Source organism: Peromyscus maniculatus, chromosome 1 (assembly GCF_049852395.1).
Source record: "Peromyscus maniculatus bairdii isolate BWxNUB_F1_BW_parent chromosome 1, HU_Pman_BW_mat_3.1, whole genome shotgun sequence".
Taxonomy (NCBI): Eukaryota; Metazoa; Chordata; class Mammalia; order Rodentia; family Cricetidae; genus Peromyscus; species Peromyscus maniculatus.
In genome coordinates this window covers 118,735,158-118,760,308 of record NC_134852.1, presented here as the reverse complement: position 1 = coordinate 118,760,308, position 25,151 = coordinate 118,735,158, and the positions used below count along the sequence as shown (strand labels likewise).

Sequence of the window (25,151 nt, the reverse complement as noted above, 5' to 3'; positions counted from 1 at the left end):
GTGACCCTTCTGTTTCTCTGTCCACAATGCTGGGGTTACAGATTCCCAGGTTACCTCACCGGCTTTTTATGTGGGTGCTGGGGATTCTGCCTCAGGTCTTCATGTTTGCACGGCAGTGCTCTTACCCACTGAGCCATCTCCCCAGCCCCTTTAAGACTTTTTCTCTTGTTGGCATAGATTCTTTGAACTGGGATGGTATTTACTCCCACCTGCTCCCTCCCTTTAGTCCTTCCCCAAATTATTCTTCCTGTTAGTCTTTTCCTTCTCCTGATCTTCTTTCTGCTTTCATGTCATATATATATATATATATATATATATTTACATATACAATAAAATTATGACATATAAAAATAAAATTCTAGAACCCACATGTGGGGGAAACATGGTCCATATGCACACTAAGAGGAGACCCTTCTTGTTCATGAGAAGGCCGGGGCTTTTCTTTTGCTCAGGCTTCATTTGATGGGATATGGGGCACCCACATTAGTGAGCACAGCTGACTTTAGTCAGTTTCCGACTCAAATGACAGCCGCATCCTAAGAACAGGATCACATAAACTCTCAGTGATGTGTTGACCAAAGGTTGGGGCACACAAAATTAACCACCACATGTCACTTTCTAGTTGCCTGGAGGGAGAAGTCATGCCTGAAAAACAAAACAAAACAAAACAAAACAAAACAAAACAAAACAAAACAAAACAAGACAAGACAGGATTATCTCTACCAGGGAGTTATATGAAAGTGGGCCTGTAGGCTGTTTACCTAGCCCATTTCAGAGATTGAAAGGAAACATACATATACATATATATGTATGTATGTATGTATGTCTGTATGTATGTATTCTAGCCAGCTTCCTGCTCTTGTCTCTCTCGTCTCTGTTTTTCGTGCTCAATTTATGTATTTTATGTCTCCCTATTATCACTTCTTTCACACTTTTCTATCTCTGTTTCTGTCCTTGGTCCTGCTTTCTCCATTTTAATCTTTTCTCTTTTGGGGACTCAGTTTCTCTAGTTATCATCTCTGCCCCTAGCCGGGACAGGGTTAACATGATTTCATCTCTTGCCTCCGCCCCTCCAATTAAACTCAGTTCCTGTTTCTATAAATACTTAGGTGTTGCTACGAATCTCTGGCTCAGTGACTTAGACCTTGGGAGCTGGCGTTGGTGCAGTAAGTGGCCTCTGCTCTTTGTCATCCTATCTAGGCAACCACGTCTCATTCTTTTATTTTCTCATCTTGGCTTCTTGATGTTAATCTCTGGTGCTCTGGTTTCTATTTCCAGCCTGATCTTGGCTAAGGCTTTGGGCAAGTCAGTTCCCATTCCTGCCATTTCTCATGAACTCCAGGGAGTACTCACAGAGCACCGTGACTCTGGGTTTGGAGAGGGGGTAAAGAAAGGTGCGGAGGTGAGAGGGCTGGCCGCGTTCACCCCCTGGCTTCCCCCCTCTCCTACCACCACTGCCTTCAAGCTCGTTGGAGATTCTGTTAGCCGTACATCATGTAGAATATAGCTTCTGTCTGACATGCTCACATTCATCTTCTGACCATGAACCCCACACAGCTGCTCTCCTTCCCACAGCCTTTCTCATTGAAAAGCCAGAAATTTCCTCTGCTTAGGGTCCTAATCCAGTCCCTGTTCTCACCCTCCACCTCCACCATTTGAGATTTCTAGTCTAATCCTTCCTTTGGATGCTTTTTGTTGACATTTAAAAATACCCCCCTTTCCATGTGAGAACAAAGGCCTTTTCCTTAGCCTGTTGTTCCCAGCACTTTGCAGAATTTTCATAGCCAGGTGTCCTGGAAGACTTCTCTATACCTATTCCCTCCATGTCTTTGCTGCCTATCTTTTTTTCTAGGATGATCTATGACCTACTGTTTTATCTCAGTGATGCATGTGTTTGTATCAGAAATTTAGATCATTACAAAGTCTGTGCCTTAAACAGTTTTCATCTTTCTTACCAACCCTATCCCTCTTCCCTAGGGCAACCACTTTAGATTTTTAACTCTCTTACGTCTTTACACACACACACACACACACACACACACACACACACACACACACACACACAGAGAGAGAGAGAGAGAGAGACAGACAGACAGACAGACAGACATATTTTTATGTGTTTTTATATGCATATGTGTGTGAGTGTGTGTAATTTGTGTATGCACAGTCCAGAGGATGTCAGCTGTCCTGTTCTGTAACTCTCCACCTTGTTCCTTTGAGACAGGGTCTCTCACTGAGCTTGAAGCTAGGCTAGCGACAACAAACCTCAACCATTCTCATGTACTCGCCCTCAGTGGTTTTACATGGGTGGTACAATATGAATTCAAGTCTTCCTGCTTGTTGCCCAGGGGCCATGCTTACACAGACAGTGCTCTTACACACCGAGCCATCTCTCTAGCCCCATTACATCTTTGTACTTCTAAATAGTGCACGCATACAACTGCTTTTTGGCTCAAGGTTTTAGGCATCATCCATTGACCTTTTATCCTAATCATTCCATTACCATTCTTTCTAATTTAAAAATTTCTTACTTTATATGTATGGGTGTTTTGCCTGCATGTATATCTATGCACCATGTGCATACCTGATGCCCTCAGAGGCCAGAAAAGGATATTGGATCCCCTGGGACTGGAGTTATAGGTGGTTGTGAGCTGCCATGTAGTGCCAGGAATCAGAGGTCCTCTGGAGGGGCAGTCAGAGCTCCTAACCATGGAGTCAGCTTTCCAGCCTCTCCACCACCATCCTTTCATTGTGGTTATATTATATATAGGTCTTAGCTATTCAGTGGTTATGCTATTATTTTATGCAAATACTGTTCACCAGAGTGCTTTAGTTTACTATGTTCTATGTCTTATTCTTTTCTAGTAACTTACTGTTGGTTTCTGCACCTTTGGTCATCTCTCCATAGCTTTTTCAGAAAGACAAAGACATCTGTTAAACTACCAATCCATTGTTCTTTCCACCTTGAAGGCAATCTTTTTGGAGAAACTGCTCCAAATTTAGGGAGATTTAGTGGAGTCCCTGCTCTTGAGGTCAACTGACCAGCTGCCTTTTAGGCACATTTAGGGATATGTTTGTACCTCTATTTCACAGAGCTCCTGTTTTGTTTCTGTTTTTCCCTTTTTCCTTTTGTCAGGGCACATCCTGCTGTGGCTTCACCAATGTGAAGAGCAGGTATAGTGGTGGAGGAAGCAGTGCTCCGCTTCCTTTGTCAAACCGCCCCGGTCTGGACTAGGGTCAAGTTGTAAACAGGACAAGTAGTTTCAGGGAGGAATGTGGGTCATCTTCTGTTCTGTCCTTCTTTTGGCAATGTAATAGTTCATCCCTTTGGTCCCTCCCTTGTTGCTCAAGTTTAATGTTTGAAAAACGAGGTCAAGGTGTGTTTTTTTTTCTCCTAGGCAGGGTTTCTCTCTGTATCCCTGGATGTCCTGGGAACTCACTCTGTAGACCAGACTGGCCTCGAACTCAGAGATCCACCTGCCTCTGCCTCCCAAGGGGTCAAGTTTTCCTCTGGTGAACAATTGCTCATGTCAACTGACATGTGTGAGCATCTCCACTTCCCTGTTCACTGAGGTCCACTGTGGGTTCCAGCCCCACACACTGGGACTGTAGACAGACAGTATGTGTCTGAGAATTCACACCTTTGCTTTGAATTCTAACCCTGACAGATAATAATTAACTGGTGGGTTTTTTGAATAAGAGGACTCAGGCTTGGCCTGCAGAGCTGAAAATGGACCTGTTGCATCTCTCCTGGACAGCTAGCCTTTTGTCCTCTTGCCCTAGGGAGCTGAGTCATCCTCCCACCTCCAGCTCCTCAAGCCTGAGCTTGACTGGTCCAGTGCTCTGGTGTTGTCTTCTTGTCCTTCTGGAATTAGCTCCCCCAGAATCAGAGCTTTGTAGGGAATCCCCAGTGTCCCTGTGTCCTAATGTGTTTCTGAGAGGTTTATTCCTTTCATTGGTATTCAGTCAAAATACTGATATCTGAGTCCCACCAAGTCCATTACCAAAGACTATTTTGAGCGCCTCCAGACATCATACTTCCACAATGGACTGCTCATGACTTTGGAGAACAAGCATCTCCTGGAATCTGAAAGCTTCCTATTAATTCATGTTGTTCTCCTCCCCTTTAGTAAATGCTGAGTTGAAGAAGTCACTTGTCACAAATTTAGTACTAATGATGTCTGTTTCCTTCTTATCCTTATTTGAACTTGACTCCTTACCTGGAGACCAGTTTTGGACCCCATGATGCTGGTGTGTGAAGCAGTGGACTGAGGATGGAGATTTCCTATCTCCCCATTTCTGTGGTCTCAGCAGATAATCCACAAGTTCTGGAGACATTCACAATCAAGGGCAGGCTCACTTTTGAAATAAAAAACCTCAAACATTTGTTCTTAATACTAATTTAAGGAGGTACTGAGTCCAGTTTAAGAGTGCCTATGGGCATCTGGGGACATTGCTTAGTTGGTAGAGTGCTTACCTAACACACGTGAACCCCTAGGTTCAATCCCCTGCATCCCACAAAGCCAAGTGTAGTGCTGCATGGCAGTAATCATGGTACTCAGAAGGTAGAGGCAGGAGGATCAGAACTTTAAAGGTCATTCTCAGGTACAAAATGAGTTTGAGGCTGGCCTAGGAAACATGAGACCCTGTCACACACACAAAAACATGTATACAGGAAGGGAGGAAGGAAAAGAAGGAAGGGAGGGAGGGAGGGAAGGAGGGAGAAAGGAAGGAAGGAAGCAAGGAAGCAAGGAAGGAAGGAAGGGGGGGCCTTCTTGCCAGTTACCCACACAATCACACATACTATCTGATGGAGCAGGGATGATTAGCCAGTTTTCCCTGCTGTCTCCCCCATTTCCCTTTCTCAGAGCTTTGCACACATCTGGTCTCCCCTGGGCCTCTGCTCTGCAGACTACAAGCACCCAGTGGGCAGTGTGGATGAAGAGTCTCCAGGTGCTCCCCACTCAGCATTGTCTCACTACTTCTCACTTCCAGGTGGCTGGTTGAACTCTGACCACCATGGCCAACAGCCCCCAGGAGGCATTGCTCTGGGCCTTGAATGACCTTGAGGAGAATAGTTTCAAGACGCTGAAGTTCCACTTACGGGATATGACCCAATTTCATCTGGCCCGCGGGGAACTGGAGGGATTGAGTCGTGTGGAAGTAGCGTCAAAACTGATCTCAATGTACGGAGCACAGGAAGCTGTGAGAGTGGTGAGCAGGAGCTTGCGGGCCATGAACTTGATGGAGCTTGTAGACTACCTCAGCCGGGTTTGTCTGAATGGTGAGTGCAGCCCGAGCGAGGGAAGTGAGGGGGCACCAGAGACATCCCCAGGCCCCACAGACCTTTCCTTATACTGCCCTCTCCTTCTTGGGGATCCCCAGAGCCCCATGGTCTTAGGTAGTCTCCAGACTAGGGACCTATGAATGTTGGGTGCAGACCCTGAGCTGAAGGCAAGGGTTTGTGACATCTTATGACTAAAGCACCCCACCTCCTAATTGTAGTTGCTCTACTGGAGAAGGGGAGGGGACGTAGAAAGGACATGGAGATGGAGGACAGTGTTGGTGGAGTGACTTCCACTAACTAGGAACAACAGCATCCGAGTGTGTGGGTCACACCTCCCCAGCTTCATGACTGGCAGCCAGGCTGTGTTCATGGAGGAGTCAGTGGGCTAATGTGAACCTAGACAGCAAGGGGAACCTAGACAGCAATGGAGCCTAAATAGCTACCCGTATTTTGGGGGGCTGGGGGGGGGCGTTGCAGGAGCTCTGTTGGCATCTATGATCTTTCCCAGTTTCCTTTCATTCCTGAGACCTCCTGTGCTGCAGAAATGAGAGTGGATAAGCTTACTCAGTCAGTAAGGTGCTTGTAACACAGGCATAAGAACCTTAGTTCAGACAGCAGAATCCGTGTTTGTTTGTTTGTTTGCTTGCTTGCTTGTCTTTGTTCAGCTGCTGAGTTAAGCTCTTACCCACCCTTTGCCAGAAACAGACTTTAGTTCCTTCACCAGCTTTCAGCTTCCCTTCTCTCTCCTTTCTCTGTCCTCACCTCGTCCCATGAGGAAATTTCACAGGACTTCTCAGGAACTTACACATTGCCACACACACACTGACTTTGAGGTATGCACACCCCTTCCCCCACACAATGCACACACTATGTCAGTACATTTTCAAGAGTGCGTGTAGATACAAATACATGCACATTCAAAACATGCCTAAACACATCACATACAAAACACCCCCCACCCCCACCCCCACCTCCACACGCAGTAGTTTCACTTCATGAAGTCACAACCATAAACTTCAAAGCAACACAAGTGAGAGAGGGCAGAAGATGAGACTAAAAAGCAAACTCAGGGTCTGAAGGGTGTTTTTTTTGTCTTTTGTTGTTCTCATTCCGACACCCGAAACTCCATTTGTGTTACTCAGATTACAGAGAGATCTACCGGGAACATGTGCGCTGCTTGGAGGAGAGGCAAGATTGGGGTGTTAACAGCAGTCACAACGAGCTGCTCCTGGTGGCCATGTCCAGTCCAGCGAGTCCGGGATCGCCTTCCTGTCTGGACCTGGAGCAGGAGTTGGTCAGTGTGGAGTCTTTATTCGCTCCAGAGGCGGAGTCCTACTCAACCCCGCCCATAGTGGTGATGCAAGGATCTGCAGGCACCGGAAAGACAACCCTGGTCAAAAAACTGGTACAGGACTGGGCCAAAGGGACCCTGTACCCTGGCCGGTTTGATTATGTTTTCTATGTGAGCTGCAGAGAAGTGGTCCTGCTGCCCAAGTGTGACCTGCCCAACCTCATCTGCTGGTGTTGTGGAGATGATCAAGCCCCAGTCACAGAGATTTTGAGGCAGCCTGAGCGGCTCCTGTTCATCCTGGATGGCTTTGACGAGTTACAGAAGTCCAGTCGTGCAGAGTGCGTACTACACATTCTAATTAGGAGAAGGGAGGTGCCGTGCTCTCTTCTCATCACCACTCGGCCTCCGGCTTTGCAGAGTCTGGAGCCCATGCTGGGTGAAAGGCGACATGTCCATGTGTTAGGCTTCTCTGAGGAGGAGAGGAAGAAGTACTTCAACTCCTATTTTACCGATAAGGAGCAATCGAGAAATGCCCTTGAGTTTGTGCAAAACAATGATGTTCTCTACAAAGCATGCCAGGTTCCGGGCATTTGCTGGGTGGTCTGCTCCTGGCTAAAGAGAAAGATGGCAAGAGGCCAGGAACTCTCAGAGACACCTAACAATAGTACAGACATCTTCACTGCTTATGTGTCCACCTTCCTGCCCACTGATGGCAATGGGGACAGCTCTGAGCTCACCCGGCACAGGGTCCTGAGGAGTCTGTGTTCCTTGGCAGCCGAGGGAATCCAGCACCAGAGGCTGCTATTCGAAGAAGATGTCCTCAGAAAGTACAGCTTAGATGGCCCCAGCCTCACTGCCTTCCTGAACAGCATCGACTATCGGGAAGGGCTTGGCATCAAGAAACTCTACAGCTTTCGCCACATCAGCTTCCAGGAATTTTTCTATGCCATGTCTTACCTTGTGAAGGAGGACCAGAGTCAGCTAGGGGAGGCAACGCGCAGAGAAGTGGCGAAGCTGGTGGAGCAGGAGAAAGATGAAGAGATGACTCTCAGTTTGCAGTTCTTGTTTGACATGTTGAAAACAGACAGCACCTTGGGCTTGGGGCTGAAGTTCGACTTCACAATTACTCCCTCGCTAAGGCGGGATCTGAATTATTTTAAAGAAAAAATAGAAACCATGAAGCACAACAGGTCGTGGGATTTGGAATTCTCTCTCTATAATTCTAAAATAAAGAAAATCGCACAAGGTATCCAGATAAAAGATGTCAGGTTCAATATGCAACATTCAGTCAAAAAGGAACCTGGTAAGGGGAAGCCAATTTCAGTGAAAAGCAGCCTTGGTAAGGGGCAGGTACAAAGTCCTCTCTTGAAAACCAATGACAGCACGGAGGAACCAAAGGGGGCCTCTAATGGGAAAAGCAGAGGGGCAGAGGAACCTGCCCGGAGGGTTAGAAACAGTAGGCTGGCAAGTACAGAAAAGGGGCATATGGAGATGAAGGCTCAGGAGGGTGGTGGGGTGGAGAGGCAGGAGGATGGAGAAGGACAGAGAGTTAAAAAGGATGGAGAGATGAGAGATCAGATGAATGGGTGCCAGAGAGAGTGAAGGACACAGAGACAAATGGAAGAGAGAATTACATAATCAAGGACCAGGAGACTTAGCATAGTATGTGCAATGGCTCATTGGAAGCAACCATTCCTCACTACGGAAATCTGAACCTTAACTTAGCATCTTTCCCGCTAGGAGCTGTGTTCAGTACCTCCTGGGTATGAAGTCATTTTGAGTAGCCCCTTCTATGCTTACATCAATGATTAAGACTTTAAATCTGACATTGGATTCTTTTTTAAAAGATAAAATAAAATGCTTACATTAATAAAGTGAGGATCATATGCATTCTGTAAAATGTGGGTATATATGGAACATCCCTGTGCTGGGGCACAGTGGAAAGCCCTGTTGACTCTGTATTTGCATTCATCTGTTGCTTAAATAAAGAGTAGCTTCCAGTTATTTCTAGAAACTTCTACACGATTGTTAAAAGTGGGCCATGGGTTGTCACAGCCCTAAACACTGGTCTTGGACATTTTACTGTGATTTGACTTAATTCTGTACTAATATGATCACTCTTAGCACCAGTTATGCCCTCAACTGACTTTGCTTCATGAACAGATGATGCAGTTCCAAGAATGGGTGCATCATCCTTTTCTGCTTTGGGTCTCCATATAGAGTAGGAAAGAAGAAAAGGATTCTTGTTGTAGGTCTAATGAGCTGATTGACCTCATTTCATAGTTGAGGAACTTGAGGTATAGTCAGGAGCCCCACCTATTTTTAGATGCCTCAGAGAGTTCTTTGCCCTCACACCACAGCTAGCCATGCAGAGGCCTGCAGAGACTGCCAGCATGGCACTTACTCCTTCTCAGTGGCTTTTGCTGGCTCTAGTACAACTGAATATGGGTCCTTTAGCATGCCACAGAAAATCTACAGGCAGAACTTTTGCTTTTCTCATTTTTTTCCCCTATGAGTTGATCCCACAGACAAAAATTCCAGTCATCTGCCAGACTTGCCCAAATGTCTGAGTTCAAGGCACTTTATCTTGAATGGTGAGCTTAGGACACTGAAGCCCCAACTATTAACTAGTTTCTGCATGGGAAATGTGGTGGCTTGACATTTGACAATCAAGTCCATGGAAGTTATACCCATAGATGTGTGTATCTACAGAATATGTCTAAGAAGCAATCTGTATGGTCATGAGCTTATGTAGAGAGCAATTGATAACTGGATTACTGACAGGTGGATGAAGCTTATTGGTACCCATTGAGATAGGCTGTGTTGTCTCCCCAAAGAAATGATGTTCCCAGAAGACCAACTCTTGGATGTCATGGATAATTTGGGAACAATGAAACAGGTGCACAGCCATATCCCTGCATGTTCTTGGTGCCAAAGATGCCTGTTTATGCGATGTGAATCTAACACACAATTATGACTTTAGACAATGTTCAAAGATTTTACTTAGAAGTCACATTCGATTCAAACTGACTTGAGCAAAAAATTAAATGATCCAATACTTTTACAAAAAGCCAGAAAACCATTAAAATAAACTCTACCTGATTTCTAGTTTTGAGCATTACTGGCTCTATTGTTTTTGTTTTGAAACATGGTCTTAGATAGCCAAGGCTGGTCTTAAGCTTCCTATGTAATCGAGGATGATGTTGAACTTCTGACCCTTGTGCCTGAATCTCCCAGGAGTGGGTATTATAGTATGCTGCTCATTATGGATACTTCCCTCCTCTGTTGTTACCCCCCCCCCAACTCAGGGTGTCTCTACATAACCCTGGCTGTCCTGAACTCACTACACAGACCAGACTGGCCTTGAACTTACAGAAATCAGCCCATTCTTACTTCCTGAGTGCCAGTATTAATCAGAAGTGTCACCACAACTGGCTTCCCTTGTTGCTGCTTTGATCATTGCCTTTTGCTTTTATTTCAGAGTCACATTTATGAATTAGAAAAGATGGCAATAAAAAGCTCCATCTTAAGTGATAATTATACCAAACCCACAATCTTCTAGCAGAGAAGGGAAAGGATTCTGACATGCTCTTAGAAATGTTCCAAGCTTCCAGCACTGTGGTCTTAGAAGATAGACATTTCTGCCTGGCCAGTCCTGGGTTAGATGGCCCAAATAAGATGACCAGGTCAAATGCCTACACTTCAGTGACTGCATGAATAAGAATTTTTTCCCCAAGGAGGGATTTAGACAGAAAAAAATAGTGTGTCATGCAAATCCAAGCACATCTAATGGATTAGGGTTCCCTAGAAAGTAGGGGAGACAAGAAGTAGTGGGCCCCTATGCTGACTAGTCTGGAAAATGGTCCTGGTGGCTAGAGAGGAAGCAGTGGCTTCAGGTGGAGAGAGGCTGTGCCCACCCATTCCTTACTTATCCTTCTTTCCCTGTTCATGCTCCCATGACTTCCCTATCTTTCTGTCTTGCTATGTGGGGAACACTGGATTGAAACTCACAAGACCTAAAGTACAGGACAGATGACCAGCGCTATATATGTATCCCGTCCCAGGTACACACAGGTCATATTACATCTTGTCCTACACTTAGAATAGAGGGGACTTATTCCCCCCTTCCCATTGCTCCAGACCAGAGGCCAAGGTTTGTGTTGGCCTCTCCAAAGTGGGTTTTCTCCTCCTCCTCCTCCTCCTTTTCCTCCTCCTCCTCCTCCTCCTCCTCCTCCTCCTCCTCCTCCTCCTCCTCCTCCTCCTCCTCCTCCTCCTCCTCCTCTTTAATGTGTATGGGTGTTTTGCCTGCATGCCTGTCTGTCTATGCACCACATGCAGGCAGAGGCCAGAAAAGGGAGTTGCATTCCCTGAAACTGGAGTTAAAAATGGTTGTGAGCCACCATGTGGGGTCTGAGAATTGAACCTGGGTCCTCTGGAAGAACAGCCAGTGCTTGTAACTGTGGAGCCATCTCTCCAACCCATCTCTTTGTTTCTCAAGGAAACATTTTAGGGCCATTTCTGAATGTTGTAAAACATTTTAGAGCTACTTCTAGCTCTTATTGCCCAAGGTCTCGCCTATACCCTGGGAATCTCTGAGGCTAAATATCCTTTTTTTTTTTTCAATGAAGTTCTTAAAAACTTTTTGTTCAAGTTTATTTTCATTGGCACGCCATTATGTACATTTAATGAGGGACAGTGTGACTTTTGACAGTTTGATACACATATACAATGTATTTTTTTAGATTCACTCCCATTATTTTCTCTTGCCACCTCCTTCTTTCCAATTAGTCCCCTCTCCAACTTTCATGTCTCTCTGTGTATACCTGTGTCTCATTGAATTTAATTCATTGTTTATACCTTCTTCTTTTTTATTTTTATTTATTTATTTATTTATTTTTTAAATTACACTCATGATATTCATTAATTACACTCATGCTATTAATCACATTTGTGGTATTCATAGATTACATTTGCAGTATATATATATTTGAATGAATACTGCAAATTATTTTGCAGTAAAATTAAAATTAAAATTAAAATTTTAAATGCCTAATGTCATTTCTTGAAGTGGGGAGGAGGTCTTAAATACAGGCTTACAGCACAATGGGAAGACCCCGGAGGGCAGAAGTTCGCTACTGATGTTTTACAATCTTGCATCTAAGCTGTTAACGCCCATTATTCAGGATACACAGACAAGGAACTTCCCTTAAGCTTTTAGGAGGGTGAAACCTGGCAGGGAATTAGCATTGGGAGGATATCAAGGTCAAGGTTTGCAAGCAAGGCAACAGTTACCCAAAACGGGGGCCCGGGCCATGCAGGTCCCCCTTTTATTAAAAAATGAGCTTCTGACTTGGGTTGCGTGGGACGTCAGCAGGTCACCTTACCCGTCATGGAGACGCCTGCCCAGGCCACACAGGTGCTCTGTCTTAGTTGGTGAGTGCCCCCCAGGAATTACCGGTCTCTGAATACTCATTATCATACAGGCTCAATTGTGTGTGAGCTGCATAGTTAATTGCTGCCAAAGATCTCAAAGTGGCACTGGGCTTGCAGTCTGTGTGTTTGATACAGAAAAGACCAACAGAGGTCCTATCTCACCCATAGCCATTAGGCTAAAGGCAACTGAGCCATTCCCTTCCTTAACGAGGCATACTGTACGTTGGAGTTTTTGTAAGATGGTATCCCAAAAGCAACTGGAACTTGAGTTTATAAATTTATAATTTTCAAAGCCAACTGAGATGTATATAACTACTGAATTAAATTTATCATGCCCAATAGAATGAAAGATTAACTAACTGTGGTAGCTACTTTTGTTGCCAGGGTCTCCACTGTGCTGGCTGTAGTAAGCAATTATGAAATGGTAATCCCAGAAACAGTAGCAGCGGTGTGCACCATTGCTATAACAGCAAGAGCAGCAGCAGCAATGTCAAATTCTCTTCTGGATTGTGTGGACATCCACTGGCATGGATACAACTCCAGTAACACGAACCGCCAAGGCCTGTTTTTCTTGATCCAGCACAACTTTAGCTGGCAGCTCTTTTGGAGAATCCAATCTCATGGGTACAGTTCCTAGGCTTACATTAATGCTTGCCAAAGCTGGCGATATTGGGCTCTCAATCTCCATTGAAGCCAAATATCTTAAGCATCTCTGTGGAAAGCACTCAGGTTTTCCTTTCATTGGTGATGTTTCTTCTGCAATCATAGCAGGTCTAGGGGAAAATCTCTGTATGTTAGAGGTGGTCCAGGATTCCCAGAGAGTCAAAACTATATACCTTTGATGGTTCCTTATTTAATATATTCATTTGTTTACTTATTTATTGAGACAAGGATCCCATGTAGCTCAAGCTGGCCTGGAACTTGCTGTGTAGTCAAGGCTGAACTTGGACTTCTGAGCCTTCTGCCTCCATTCCTGAGGTGATCCTCCTGCCTCCACTCCTGAGGTGCCAGGATTACAGATCTTCACTATAACACCTGGTTCATACAGTGCTGAGGATCAAACCTAGACCTCAGTGCAGGCCAGGCAAGTCCTCTACCAACTGGGTTATATTTCTTGCCCTCAAGTTTTTTTTTATTTATCTTCATATCCAGGCCAGTTTTAACTATTTCTTTTAGGGAGGAATAATTGTAATAATCCCATAATTTGGATGATGTATACTAGAAAATTAGCTGAAATAATAGAATAAAAAATCCCAATCAACTACTTTAAGCTTTTTTCTTCAGAGAATATTTTCTATCCTATTTTGCAGTTTATTTTAGAGATGGCTCCTGCAAATATTTGCAGATTTTTTTCAACCTCAAGCTGTTATGTAAGCAAGACAGGGACGGATTGTGCAGACTTTACCATGATGAACCCAGAACCTTGCAAAATCCTACATGGAATAAAAGCATGACATAGGTTTACAAAGACAGAGGATGATATCCTTCTACCCTTTCTGTCAGAAGTTAACCCCTTCTATTAGGAAAATTAACCTCTGGAGAAGAGAACTCCCTTGAGCCTACAGATGGCTCCAGAGGGGTCTGCACTAACAGGCTTCTATAACCAGCTGCCCCCCTGGTACAGTGGACTGAACCTAGAGCCTCACACATGCTTGGCAAATATGTTATAGCCCCATCCCTCTTTCACTTCCACAGCCACCTTTTTGAGAGAGAGAGAGAGTTTCACTAAGTTGCCCAGGTTATCCTCAAACTCATTTTGTAGCCCCAAGAGGCCGTGAATTCATGATCTTCCTGCCTCAGTATCCCAAGACCAGGCCCATCTCTGAACTAACCTTTATTTGATGGGTGATGTCGCTCTGTATGCTGTGAATGTGTCGCTCTGATTGGTTGATAAATATAATGCTGATTGACCAGTAGCCAGGCAGGAAGTATAGGCGGGATAAGCAGACAAGGAGAATTCTGGGAAGAGGAAGGCTGAATCAGGAGACACCAGCCCGCCATCCAGGGAGCAGCATGTAATGACACACAGGTAAAGCCACAGAACACATGGTGACATATAGATTAACATAAATGGGCTGAGTTTAAGTGTAAGAGCTAGTCAGTAGTAAGCCTGAGCTAATGGTTGAGCAGTTTCAATTAATATAAGCTTCTGTGTGTTTACTCGGGTCTGAGTGGCTGTGGGATCATGGGCTGCAGGAGCTGGGTGGGACCAGGAAAACTTCAGCTACATTTACTGGATATTCCTTTGCCTTTTATTTGTCACTCATAGAGACTCAGAGCGCTTTGAGTTTTGCCATTTCTTTTATTTTTTATGAAGTTTATTTAAAAATTTCATGTGCATAAATATTTGATTGAATGAATGTATGTGTATGTGTGTGTCTGGTACCTATATAGGCCAGTATCCCCTAAAGCTAAAGTTACAGGTGGTTGTGAGTCACAGTGTGGATGGGTGCTGGGAATTGAACCTAGATCCTCTTGCAAGAGCAGGAAGTTAGTTCTCTTAGACACTAAGCTACCTCTCCAGATCTATTCTGTCATTTCTTTTAAACTTTATATTTCATTATTGAAAGCAGTCTATAAATTGGAATTAGGACCTATCTCATTCCTCAGGAGCCTCCTATATACACAAACTGTACACATTAATAAGATGTTTGTCTTTCTCATTCACCCACATTTTGTTACATGGAGTTCATTCTGACTGAGAACCTACTGGGTTGATGAAAAAAATTCTTTTTTTATACTATGCTAGCAGTTTATAACTATGGATAATATTTTCTGAAAAATAACAGTGGAAAACTAGAAGATTTGGTAAGTGACAAAATCTTTTGTTTTCTTTCTTTACTTCTCTCTCTTTCTTTCTCTCTTTCTCCTTTTTCCTTTTTTCTTTCTTTTTTTACTTCCTCATTTAGAGATAGGGTTTAATATAGTGCAGGTTGCCCTCCATCTAAATCACTCTGTAGTCAAGGCCAGCTTTGAACTTTTATTCTCCTGCCTCCAACTCCCAGTGCTGGGACTACCAGTCTGTACCACCATACCTGGTTTAATTAGATTCTCTTCTTAATCAAATTTTATTTCATATCCTCTGAGTCCTACTTTCAATTTTTTTTTCCTGCTGGACCAGACCTGCACAGTCCAGTTTCAGCAAGAATCTTATTAAGATGTGTTACAGAAACTCCTGCCTTTGAATCTGACGGCCCTGGATATCTGATCAGGCTCTTCACACTCTCTGGTCTTTCAGGTGATGTCTCATCACCCAGGTCTGCCTTCTGAAAGAATCTTGTCAGGTTGGTTGAGCTAGAATACCCACTACCCCGGGTATTTCCTTTTAGTGATTTCTGTGCACAGACGCCATCTGCTCTATTTGTAAACTGCTAGTGATCCATGATGAATTTGCTTCTATGCTGTGGTACTTTTCTTGGTACTGTGATGGTTCCTGAATAAAATCCCTCTTTATCACCTGTTGTGTGGTTGTGTGGCTTCTCTACCACAGTTCACAATCTACCACTTGCTGTGTGGTTTGGTGGCCTCCCCACCACAATGCATGAGTCATATGAGGAGGTTAGGAGGCAGGGATTAGTGCCTGTTGCAACCAGGTTATGCCCACTGTAAGTACTCTAAAATAGAGCTTTTGGGCCTTACCTTGCCCCAGGTGACTTCATTTTATGGAGGGGTATTTGACTCCACTTTTGGTATGAGAGCAGAGGTGGCGTGACCGCATGGCACTAAATGTAAACACCACCTATCTGGCCCCATCTCATGAGGCACAGACTGACAAACATGTTCTTAAGAGCAAAATAAGCATTAAGGCAGGATAGAATACAGGGATATTTGGGGCCATGAAAAAGGGAGCCCTCCCCCTGGAATTTAGTTGATGTCTCTTGCTCCTGAAAAAAGCAAGAATCCCAGCTCAGCTCAGTCCTCACTGCAGATACAGCCAGTTCTAATTGGTGTCTATCCATCTGCTCACCCTTCTGAATCTGGTCTTACACGTTGCTTCTATGGTCCTTTGGTTCCTCACCCCACCTTTAGGCCTCTGGAGTCCTGTATAGCTCACCTCTGCAGTTCCACTCAACACCAAGGCCTGGGTCAACCCTGTGGCCTTGTGGCTCAGCTCTGCCTTGCCTCTAGCATTCTCCAACTGAGTTTCTTAATATCAATCTACCAGGTGCAGTGACTCTTTGCACTTTTATCATCTTTCTGCATTTACTAAGGCTTCTTTGAACTTCTTCAACACTTCCCGTGGCTTCTTTAACCCTTTGGTAGCTATTCTGTAACACACACACACACACATACACACACACACACACACACACACACACACAAACTCAGGCACACAGTGAGTGTGTGATCTGAGAGTTAATATTTGTATGTTGGTGCGAAAACACAGATATCATCTCAAGGGGGGAAAATCCACATGGTTTATTCTGAAGCCAAACATGAGAGGCGATAGCCCAGGAACACAGGTTCAGATTTTCCCAAATAGTATTCCAACATGGTAACAGTGCCATGGTAACAGAACAAACAACTTCATAAATCAAGATGCTTTCCAAATACAGCGGTGGAAACATGAGATAGGTACCTTCTAGTGGGATGGGGAGATTTGTGCTACAGGCCTCAGATGCCTTCTGAGGGTATTCTCACTCTTTGGGTTGGTGGAAGCTAGTGCTCTGTTAAATTAATGTATTCCAGAAGGTTTCCTGTGAGGGACACAAGAACACGAGGTTACACATAGAGGATAACGTCTATCCAAGGGGCCAAGAGAATCCCAGATTATTTTTAATTAGGTTCTGGACCTGCAAACTTTCAACTGCTTCATAGCCTCATAATCATTGAAGTTCTACTCAGTCAATCAGCCTTCATCGTTACAGCTTTCTGGAAACTTTCCTCTATGAAAGCAAAGAGCAGAATAAAAGACCTTGTGTTAATCAACAGGCAGCTGTGGAGGGAAACCTGGGTGACTTAGCAAATTGTAGCCAACTAAACTTATATAACATATACATATATTGTTATTCAATAAATTCCAAGATTGTAGAAAGGTACAAACATGTCAGTCTTTTTTTGGCACAGTACACTCATGATAGTGGACTTATCTAAGAAACCCTGGAAAAGCCCCCCACTTCTTCAAAGGGATGACATCCATGAACCAGTAAGCAGGTGCTGTAATATATACATTATGCTGCTAAGTTGTCACATACTCTTTGAGCTCACTGAGAAGCTGACTCATCCCTTTTCAGAGCCAAAGCCACTTGTCTAGAGATAGGATGGTTATCCTAACTGTGAAACAGAGGTCAAAACAACACAGTGTAGAACACTGTGCCTGAGAACAGCTAGAAGCAAACTATTTCTAACTTGTTACTTCTTATCTCACGATAAGAGAAAGAGTCTCTACAGTGGGAAAGAGCTAGCAGTTCAGCCATGGGCGCTCAACTGGGAATTCCAGTTAGCTGTAGACTGCCCCTCCTTCCTCAAGTTGTTTTCTGCTGGATGCTGTAAACACCTTATCTAATCTCTCTTTCTCTCTCCACACCCTGCCTCTCAAACTGTGAGAAATTTCTCTTGTTTACAAGCCACTTGGTTCATGTTGTTTTATGATAGCACTCAAATGGACTTAGATACAATGTGAATGTCTACTAGTTTCTGTTTTTCTATAGATTAAGGAATTAGACTTAAAAAAAGGTAATTAACTTTGAACATATAGTCTCTTTCTGATTTAAGGTTTTACTGATATGCCGAAAGTTAGTCTTCCTAAGTGGGACTTTAAACATGACTTGGGATAAATAAACAAAAGATAACTATTTGCATGCATGTTTTGTATAGTTTGCTGAAGAGTGACTAAATTATAAGCAAATAAAAAGTTTGACAAACTTAATGACTTTTATCTAGTTAGTTATGTGTATGTTTTTCAAATAAATCTCAACTCATAGATTCTCATTCACAAATTGACAATTATTTTTTAAAGCCCATCTGGGAATTTTGTGAACAGCAATAATAAAACCACAAACAAACAAGCAAACAAACAAGCAAACAGATAAACAAAGGTACATGCTGACAGAGGAGTGTCCAGAAAAGCTTTAATGAATATTGGAATGTTTAGGGACCTCCTTGGGTTCAATCTGAGAATAAGACTCCATGGTCCCCCGTTATCTGTGGTGGTACTTTCCAAGATGCCTAGCAGGTACCTGAAACCACACATGATACTAGACTCAGTATGTTATGTATTTTTACTATGCATATTTACATACTTATGAGACAGTTTAATTAATTTATTTAATCTTACCTTTTTGAGACAGAGTCTCATGTTACCCAGGCTGGCCTTGAACCCTGGTCCTCCTGCTTCTATCTTCCTTCCCAGTGCTGAGATTTCAGGCCTGTGTCACCATGCCCAGTTTACATGGTGATGGAGATTGCACCCAGGATTTTGGTAGGCAAGTACCCTACCAAACAAGCTAGTGCCAATACCCAAGTTTAATTGTTAAATTAGATGTAGTGAGACACTAACTACCTTAACTACTACTAATAAAGAACAATTGGAATGCTGTGCTAAGAGTTATATGAACATGATTTCTTTCTAAAAATACATCACTTCTGTGTGTTTATTCCTCTTCCTGTGATGGTATGGTAGTGCATGATGTCTATAAGATGAGATACAGGAGAAGCATGGCATAGGCATTGTGATGTAGTGTCAGGCTACTAAATGTTAATTGAACATAGTACTCTGCAACACTGGATCCTGGAGCTGGTGATGGAGCTGGCAGGTAAATGTCTGGCAGGTAGGTAAGGCATGCAGTATGGTTGTGCTGGACAATGGATGTCTCCTATCACTGGTAGATTGGATAGGGATTACATGAGATTTCATGACAATACTTAGCACAGCATGCAATTTAAAACATGAATTTTTCCTTGGAATTTTCTGGGCTTTATTGACTGTTGGTACAGAAACAGTCAACAAGCAAAATCATTGTCAATGGGGGTATTTCTCTGAATTTATTTTACAAAGCCTATTTTATTTATTTACTTTTTGAGACAGTCTTACTAGGAAGCCTAGGTTGTCCTGAAACTTATAATCTTCCTGTCTCAGCCTCCCAAGTAGTTGAATTTACAGGTGTGTGCTGCCATACTTAGCCTATAATTAAGATTTTTTAATACAAGGATGCTGGAAATTGTGAGAAGGAAGATATAAACTCACAGTTACGTATAAAAGGCTCTGCTGGACACAAATATATCCTAGACATGGATTTTTAACTATATTGGAGGCAAGGGTGATAAAGGGACCTTTGTTGATGCTAAGCATTTCTAAATCATGCCAGAGATGGGAGAATGTTTTTGATTTGTTAGAAATGATATAGGAAACTTGAGACTAGCCTTGGCTATCTAAGATCCTGTTTCAAAACAAAAACAATAGAGCCAATAATGCTCAAAACTAGAAATCAGATAGAGTTTCTTTTTATGGTTTTCTGGCTTTTTGTAAAAGTATTGGATCATTTAATTTTTCGCTCAAGCCAGTTTGATTCGAATGTGACTTCTAAGTGAAATCTTTGAACATTGTCTAAATAGCTGGGCGGTGGTGGCACACCCTTTTAATCCTAGCACTCAGGAGGCAGAGGCAGGCGGATCTCTGTGAATTCGAGGCCAGCATGGTCTACAAAGTGAGTTCCAGGAAAGGCACAAAGCTACACAGAGAAACCCTGTCTTGAAAAACCAAAAAAAAAAAAAAAAAAAAAGATAAATAACATTACTTATGCTGTTATTGTTGGCTGAGTGTTCATAAAATATAATTGGTAAGAGGACCAGTGGGATTTACCAAAAATATTAGGGACACTCAATGGGGCTTGGATAATTCTTGTTCCACATACCTTTTTTAAAGTTATTTATTTAGTTGCTAGTGTGCATGTGTGTACATGTGTATGTGTTGAGACAATATTTCATTGTATTACCCAGGCTGGTCTAGAATTCCTGGGTGAAATGATCATTCTACATAAGTCTTCCAAATAGTTGAATGCTGCTGCACCCAGTATTCTAAATTTGGCTTTAATTTGGATTTTTCCCCATAAATAATAACACGGAGTCTCTACACAGTTTAATTGGTAATTTTTGTATCATTTATTCTGAATTAACTATTAAAATAAAAAAGTTTATTTAAAGATGTTATTAACAATATCCCTCATGGACAAGTATTCAAAACTCTCAATAAAAATATTTCTTTGAAACAAATTGAAAACAATGTATAAAATCATAATTGAGTTGGATTTTTTCAAGGTATGGCATTTTCTTTTCTTTTTTTTTTTTTTTGGTTTTTCAAGACAGGGTTTCATTATGTAGTTTTTGGTAGAACATGGGACTCTTAATCCCAAGGTCGTGGGGTTTGTGCCCCATGTTGGGTGCCAGATATTGGTGAAATTATTAAGGCCACTCCACGTAGTTAAAAGGGAGGTTTATTTAGTGGCATAACTTACAAATGATGGGATAGGTAGGTTGCAGGGCCTGGGAAAGACATAGCACAGTCTGGCAGTGTTCTCTGGAGAACTCTGCTCGGTCTACCTCCAGCATCCAGGGTCCAGGAACCAAGAGATGCAGCGCATCTGGATCTCAGGTGTTCAGGGTCCTCTCTTGGCCCCGCCTTATAGGTGTGACAGTTACCGAAGCCTCAATGGAGGTTGGAACTTCCAGATCAAAGCTGGAATGGCTACCCACTACAGACAAACATTCAAAAATTTCAATATAAATATTTCTTTGAAGCAAATTGAAAACAACAATGTATAAAATCATAATTGAGTGGGATTTTCTTTTCTTTTCTTTCTTCTTTCTTCTTCTTCTTCTTCTTCTTCTTCTTCTTCTTCTTCTTCTTTTTTTTTTTTTTTGGTTTTTCGAGACAGGGTTTCATTATGCAGTTTTTGGTTCCTGTCCTGGATCTCACTCTGTAGACCAGACTGGCCTCAAACTCACAGAGATCCACTTGGCTCTGCCTCCTGAGTGCTGCCAGGTGAGGTACGGCATTTTCAAGGCTGGCTCAATATTCAGAGTTTAATGAATACAAACTATCATATCCATAGATTGAAGAAGGAAAATTATGTGATCATGTTAACAAATGCAGAAAGGATACTATACAAAACCCAACATTCATTCACAGTAGTTTTTCCTCTGGCTATAGACCAGAGGAACAGCACTTGCATAGCATGTGTGAAGCCCTGTGTTTGCTCCAAAGCACCATGGGAAAAACAAAACAAAACAAAACAAAACAAAACAAAACAAAACAAAACAAAACAAAACAAAACCTCCCAAGATATTAGGGGTAGAAGAAAATGCCCTCAGTTTGATAAGAATACTTAGAAAAGCCTGTGGTTTGGATAAGATTGGCCCCTGTAGGTTTGCATATTTGAATGTTTGTTTTTCACTTGGTGGTATTGTTTGGGAAGGATTAGGAAGTGTGACATTGCTGGAGGAAGTGTCTCATCGGGGATGGGCTTTGAGGTTTCAAAGAACACTCATCAGACCAAGTCTTTCTCTTTTTGCCTCCATCTTGGGAATAAGATGTAAGCTCTCAGCTACTGCTCCAGCACCATGCCTGTCTGTCTGCTGCCATGTTTCCTGCCATGGTGTTCATGGACTAACCCTCTGAAACTATAAGCAAACCCCTAATTAAATCCTTTCTTTTGTAAGGTACCTTGGTCATGGTGTCTTATCACAGCAATAGAATAGTAACTAAGACAATGCCCTGTGGATTAAAGTGCTCTTATGAACACTAGTCATAGTTCCAAGACATGAAATGCCATAAGACCAGAAACAATACTCCTATCCAACACTGGATGGACATTCTAGTAATGCAATAAGACAAGAAAAAGAAAAATGATCCCAGCTGAGAGGGAAGAAATGAAGCAGGAAATCCTTGTTCACAGAGGATATGATTGTCTATGCAGAAAATTCTAAAGAATTTCTTTTGCAATACTTCTCTAAAGTGACTAAGTGACTTATATATGCTAATTATATGTGATATTGTACAATAAATGACTAATAAGTAAAGCCAAAGGATACAAGCTTTATATGCAAGAGTCTATTGCTTTCTTCTATGTGCACTTGAATTCAAAATCAAAAACACAAAAACAAGTCAAGTAAGATGTTGCATACCTAGAGTGCCAGCTGTGTGGGAGGCTGGTGTGGGAGGATCATCAGTGCCCAGGAGTATAAGGTCATCATGGTTGACACAGCAAGCCCTTGTCTCAAAAAACAAGAGAACTCCCACAGCAACATTTACCTGAACACAAAGAATAGAATCACCTAAGCATAAATCTAGTAAAATATATATGAGGTCTCTGAGAGATAATCTATAAAATGCTGTTGAGATGAGAAGTCTAAATAAATGAAGAGCTGTCCCATGCTCACAATAGGAAGAGTAGATATTGTTATGATGTCAGTTTTCTCCAAATCAATCAATCAATTTAATGCAATCTCAATTAAGATACAGCCAAGTAATTTTGTAGACATTAAAAGACTGATTCTAAAGTTCATATGGAAAAAAATCAGAAAGTCCAGAATAGGCAGGAAAATACTTAAGAACAAAACTAGAGGACTGACTTCAAGGCTTGCTATAAAACCTTGGTAATCAGGATAGTGTGGCAGTAGTGAAATAACAAATTAATGGAGGAGAGTGGAGGAGATCTAGAAGTAAGCCTAGGAAACAAGTCATTTGATCATAGACAATGGATCAAAGGATATTTACTTGAGGAAGAATAATATTTTCAATAGATGATGCTGAAATGACTAGGCATCCACATGTCAAAGACATAAACCTAGATAATTATAATCTCAAAAATGAAATAAATCATTAAAAAATGAACCTGGTTGTAAAATGCAAATGTATAAAGCTGCTAGAAGACAATGGAGGAGAAAATCTAGGTGACCTTGGCTGAATGTGGGGACAGAGGGGTGGGGTAAATGGCTCAATACTAAGGAAAAAAACCCTCCTAATTAAAAAGCACATAATGTCTATGGGTCCTCAGCACTGGGAAAAAAGAAGGAAATTTTAATGGGCAAAAATATCTGAATAGACATTTTATTAAGGATGAAAGATGGCAAATAGACATTTGAGGATGCTCAATTGCATGTGTCATTGGAGAATTGCAAATTGAAACCACAATAAGATATCATGATGTGCCTGTAAGCATGACTAAAATTTAGAATATGGACAACACAGAGTGAGGATGTGGGTCAACAGGAACCCCAATTAGTTTCTGGTAGGGTTGCAAGATGGTACAATGCTCTAGAAGACAGCTTGACAGTTTCTTACAAAAGCAGGGTGTAGTCTTTCTTACCTTACATGTGACCCAGAAGCCACAACCCTAGATATTTAGCCAAGTGACTTGCAAACTTACATTCACACAGAAATCTGTCCACAAGTATTTGTAGTGACTTTATTCACAATTTCTAAAAAATGTGGAGCAACTGAGATGCTGTTCAATAGGCGAATGGATAAATTGTGCTACAAACAGTGGAGTTGATGCTTGTTGAAATGAAGGCTTCAGCAAATAATTTTAGCATCTTTACTCTCTTTTACTTTACTTCTCTTTACTCTCACCTCTTAACCCTTGGGTGTCAAACATGAACACATGCCAGATTATAGTACTATCATGACTTACATACATCTAGACCCCTCTGGCATTTCACCAGGAGTCTTTCTTTTTTTTTTTTTTTTTTTTGGTTTTACGAGACAGGGTTTCTCTGTGTAGCTTTGCGCCTTTCCTGGAGCTCACTTGGTAGCCCAGGCTGGCCTCGAACTCACAGAGATCCGCCTGACTCTGCCTCCCGAGTGCTGGGATTAAAGGCGTGCGCCACCAACGCCCGGCTTGAGTCTTTCTTTTTATTAATTTTTTTTCATACAGTTTATTTTGGTCATGTTTTTTTCTCTGGTTTTCCTTACCTCTGTATCCATCCAACTTTATGATTGATATTCCTCTAGACCCCTCTGGCATTGAACCAGGAATTGTCTATGCTTTTAGATATGACCATTTATAATTACTAACAATATTCTCTTTTACACAAATTAAGATACTCCCCCCTTTTATCTCATTGGCAGTAATGTAATTACATAATTTCTTGTGCCTCTTTTTGAACTCATTCTGTTGTTTCTCTTGTTAATTAGTTGAGAACCGAAAGGGAGTTGATGATTCTGTACATCACACTTCTCTTTCCTAACCACGAGGGTCCCACAGACTTTCTTACTATGACTGAAGCAGGTTTGGCATTTTATAGTGGTCATAGCAGTGCTATTGACAGTTGGGCTTTCAGTCTGTTTGTCAGAAAGGAGGTCAATTCAATAGAGACTCCTGAGTTAGGAGGGCTTATCTATTCACCCTTGACTTCTTTCGAGACAGTTCCCTCTTACTCCTACTTTTAGCACCAGCCTTGAAGGTGTACACTGCTGTTGACATGACACACAGTGAAATCACTTGTCTCTGCTTCTAGTTATTCTCCATCTTCTGTCTCTCTTCATCACTGTCCTCCAGGATTGTCCACTCACTGTCTGTGTTATTGTATGGCCTCATTCATTCTACTTCATTTCTACTTCTTACCAGTCTGTCTAACAGAAACAACCAATGCAAGTTTATTGGCTCTAGATATTTATCTTTCCTTTTGTAGTCACACAATGTTTGCAAGTGTTTTCTCACTAGGGCATTAGCATATTGAACCATAGCCATTGTTGAGCCTCTTTCCTTTAGGCACAATATTTCATTTTTTTCTAGGGAGGTTTTTTTTTGTTAAATATTTTCAGGTATTTATTGTTGGAATTGAAACTATGCCAAGTTATGGAGCAGTTCTATGAAATTATGCACCTAGCATCATATTCCATCTCAGTGATGACCAGGCAGTATGACTCACAAATGGACAGATAACTACTCCACAGAGAAGGACAGGAGTCCTTGGGTTAATTTTTAGGAGTGAAATCTCTTTTTCCTCAGGATGAGTGGTACATTTGCACTGGACACAGAATAGAGAGATATTGGCGGCCTTGAAACTTCTAAAGGAGGAATGTTCCTTGACAATGGAGCCCACTCTAGAAAAGCAGAAGTATGATATAGAGAAAAGAATCCATGTCTCTTGACAATGGAAAAGCTCCTCTAAGAAAGCAGAGATGAGAGACTGGGAAAA

At 42.2% G+C, this 25,151-nt stretch overlaps 1 protein-coding gene across 1 annotated transcript; it reads left to right on the top strand.

The window, feature by feature from the left end:
- The first annotated feature begins 1,117 nt into the window (after positions 1-1,117).
- On the top strand, positions 1,118-8,575 carry Nlrp10 (NLR family pyrin domain containing 10). Its single transcript, XM_006978557.4, has 3 exons — positions 1,118-1,166; positions 4,996-5,284; positions 6,430-8,575. The coding sequence occupies exons 2-3, from the start codon at positions 5,020-5,022 to the stop codon at positions 8,178-8,180; spliced, it is 2,016 nt and encodes a 671-aa protein (XP_006978619.1). The 5' UTR covers positions 1,118-1,166; positions 4,996-5,019; the 3' UTR covers positions 8,181-8,575.
- The last annotated feature ends 16,576 nt before the right edge of the window (positions 8,576-25,151 follow it).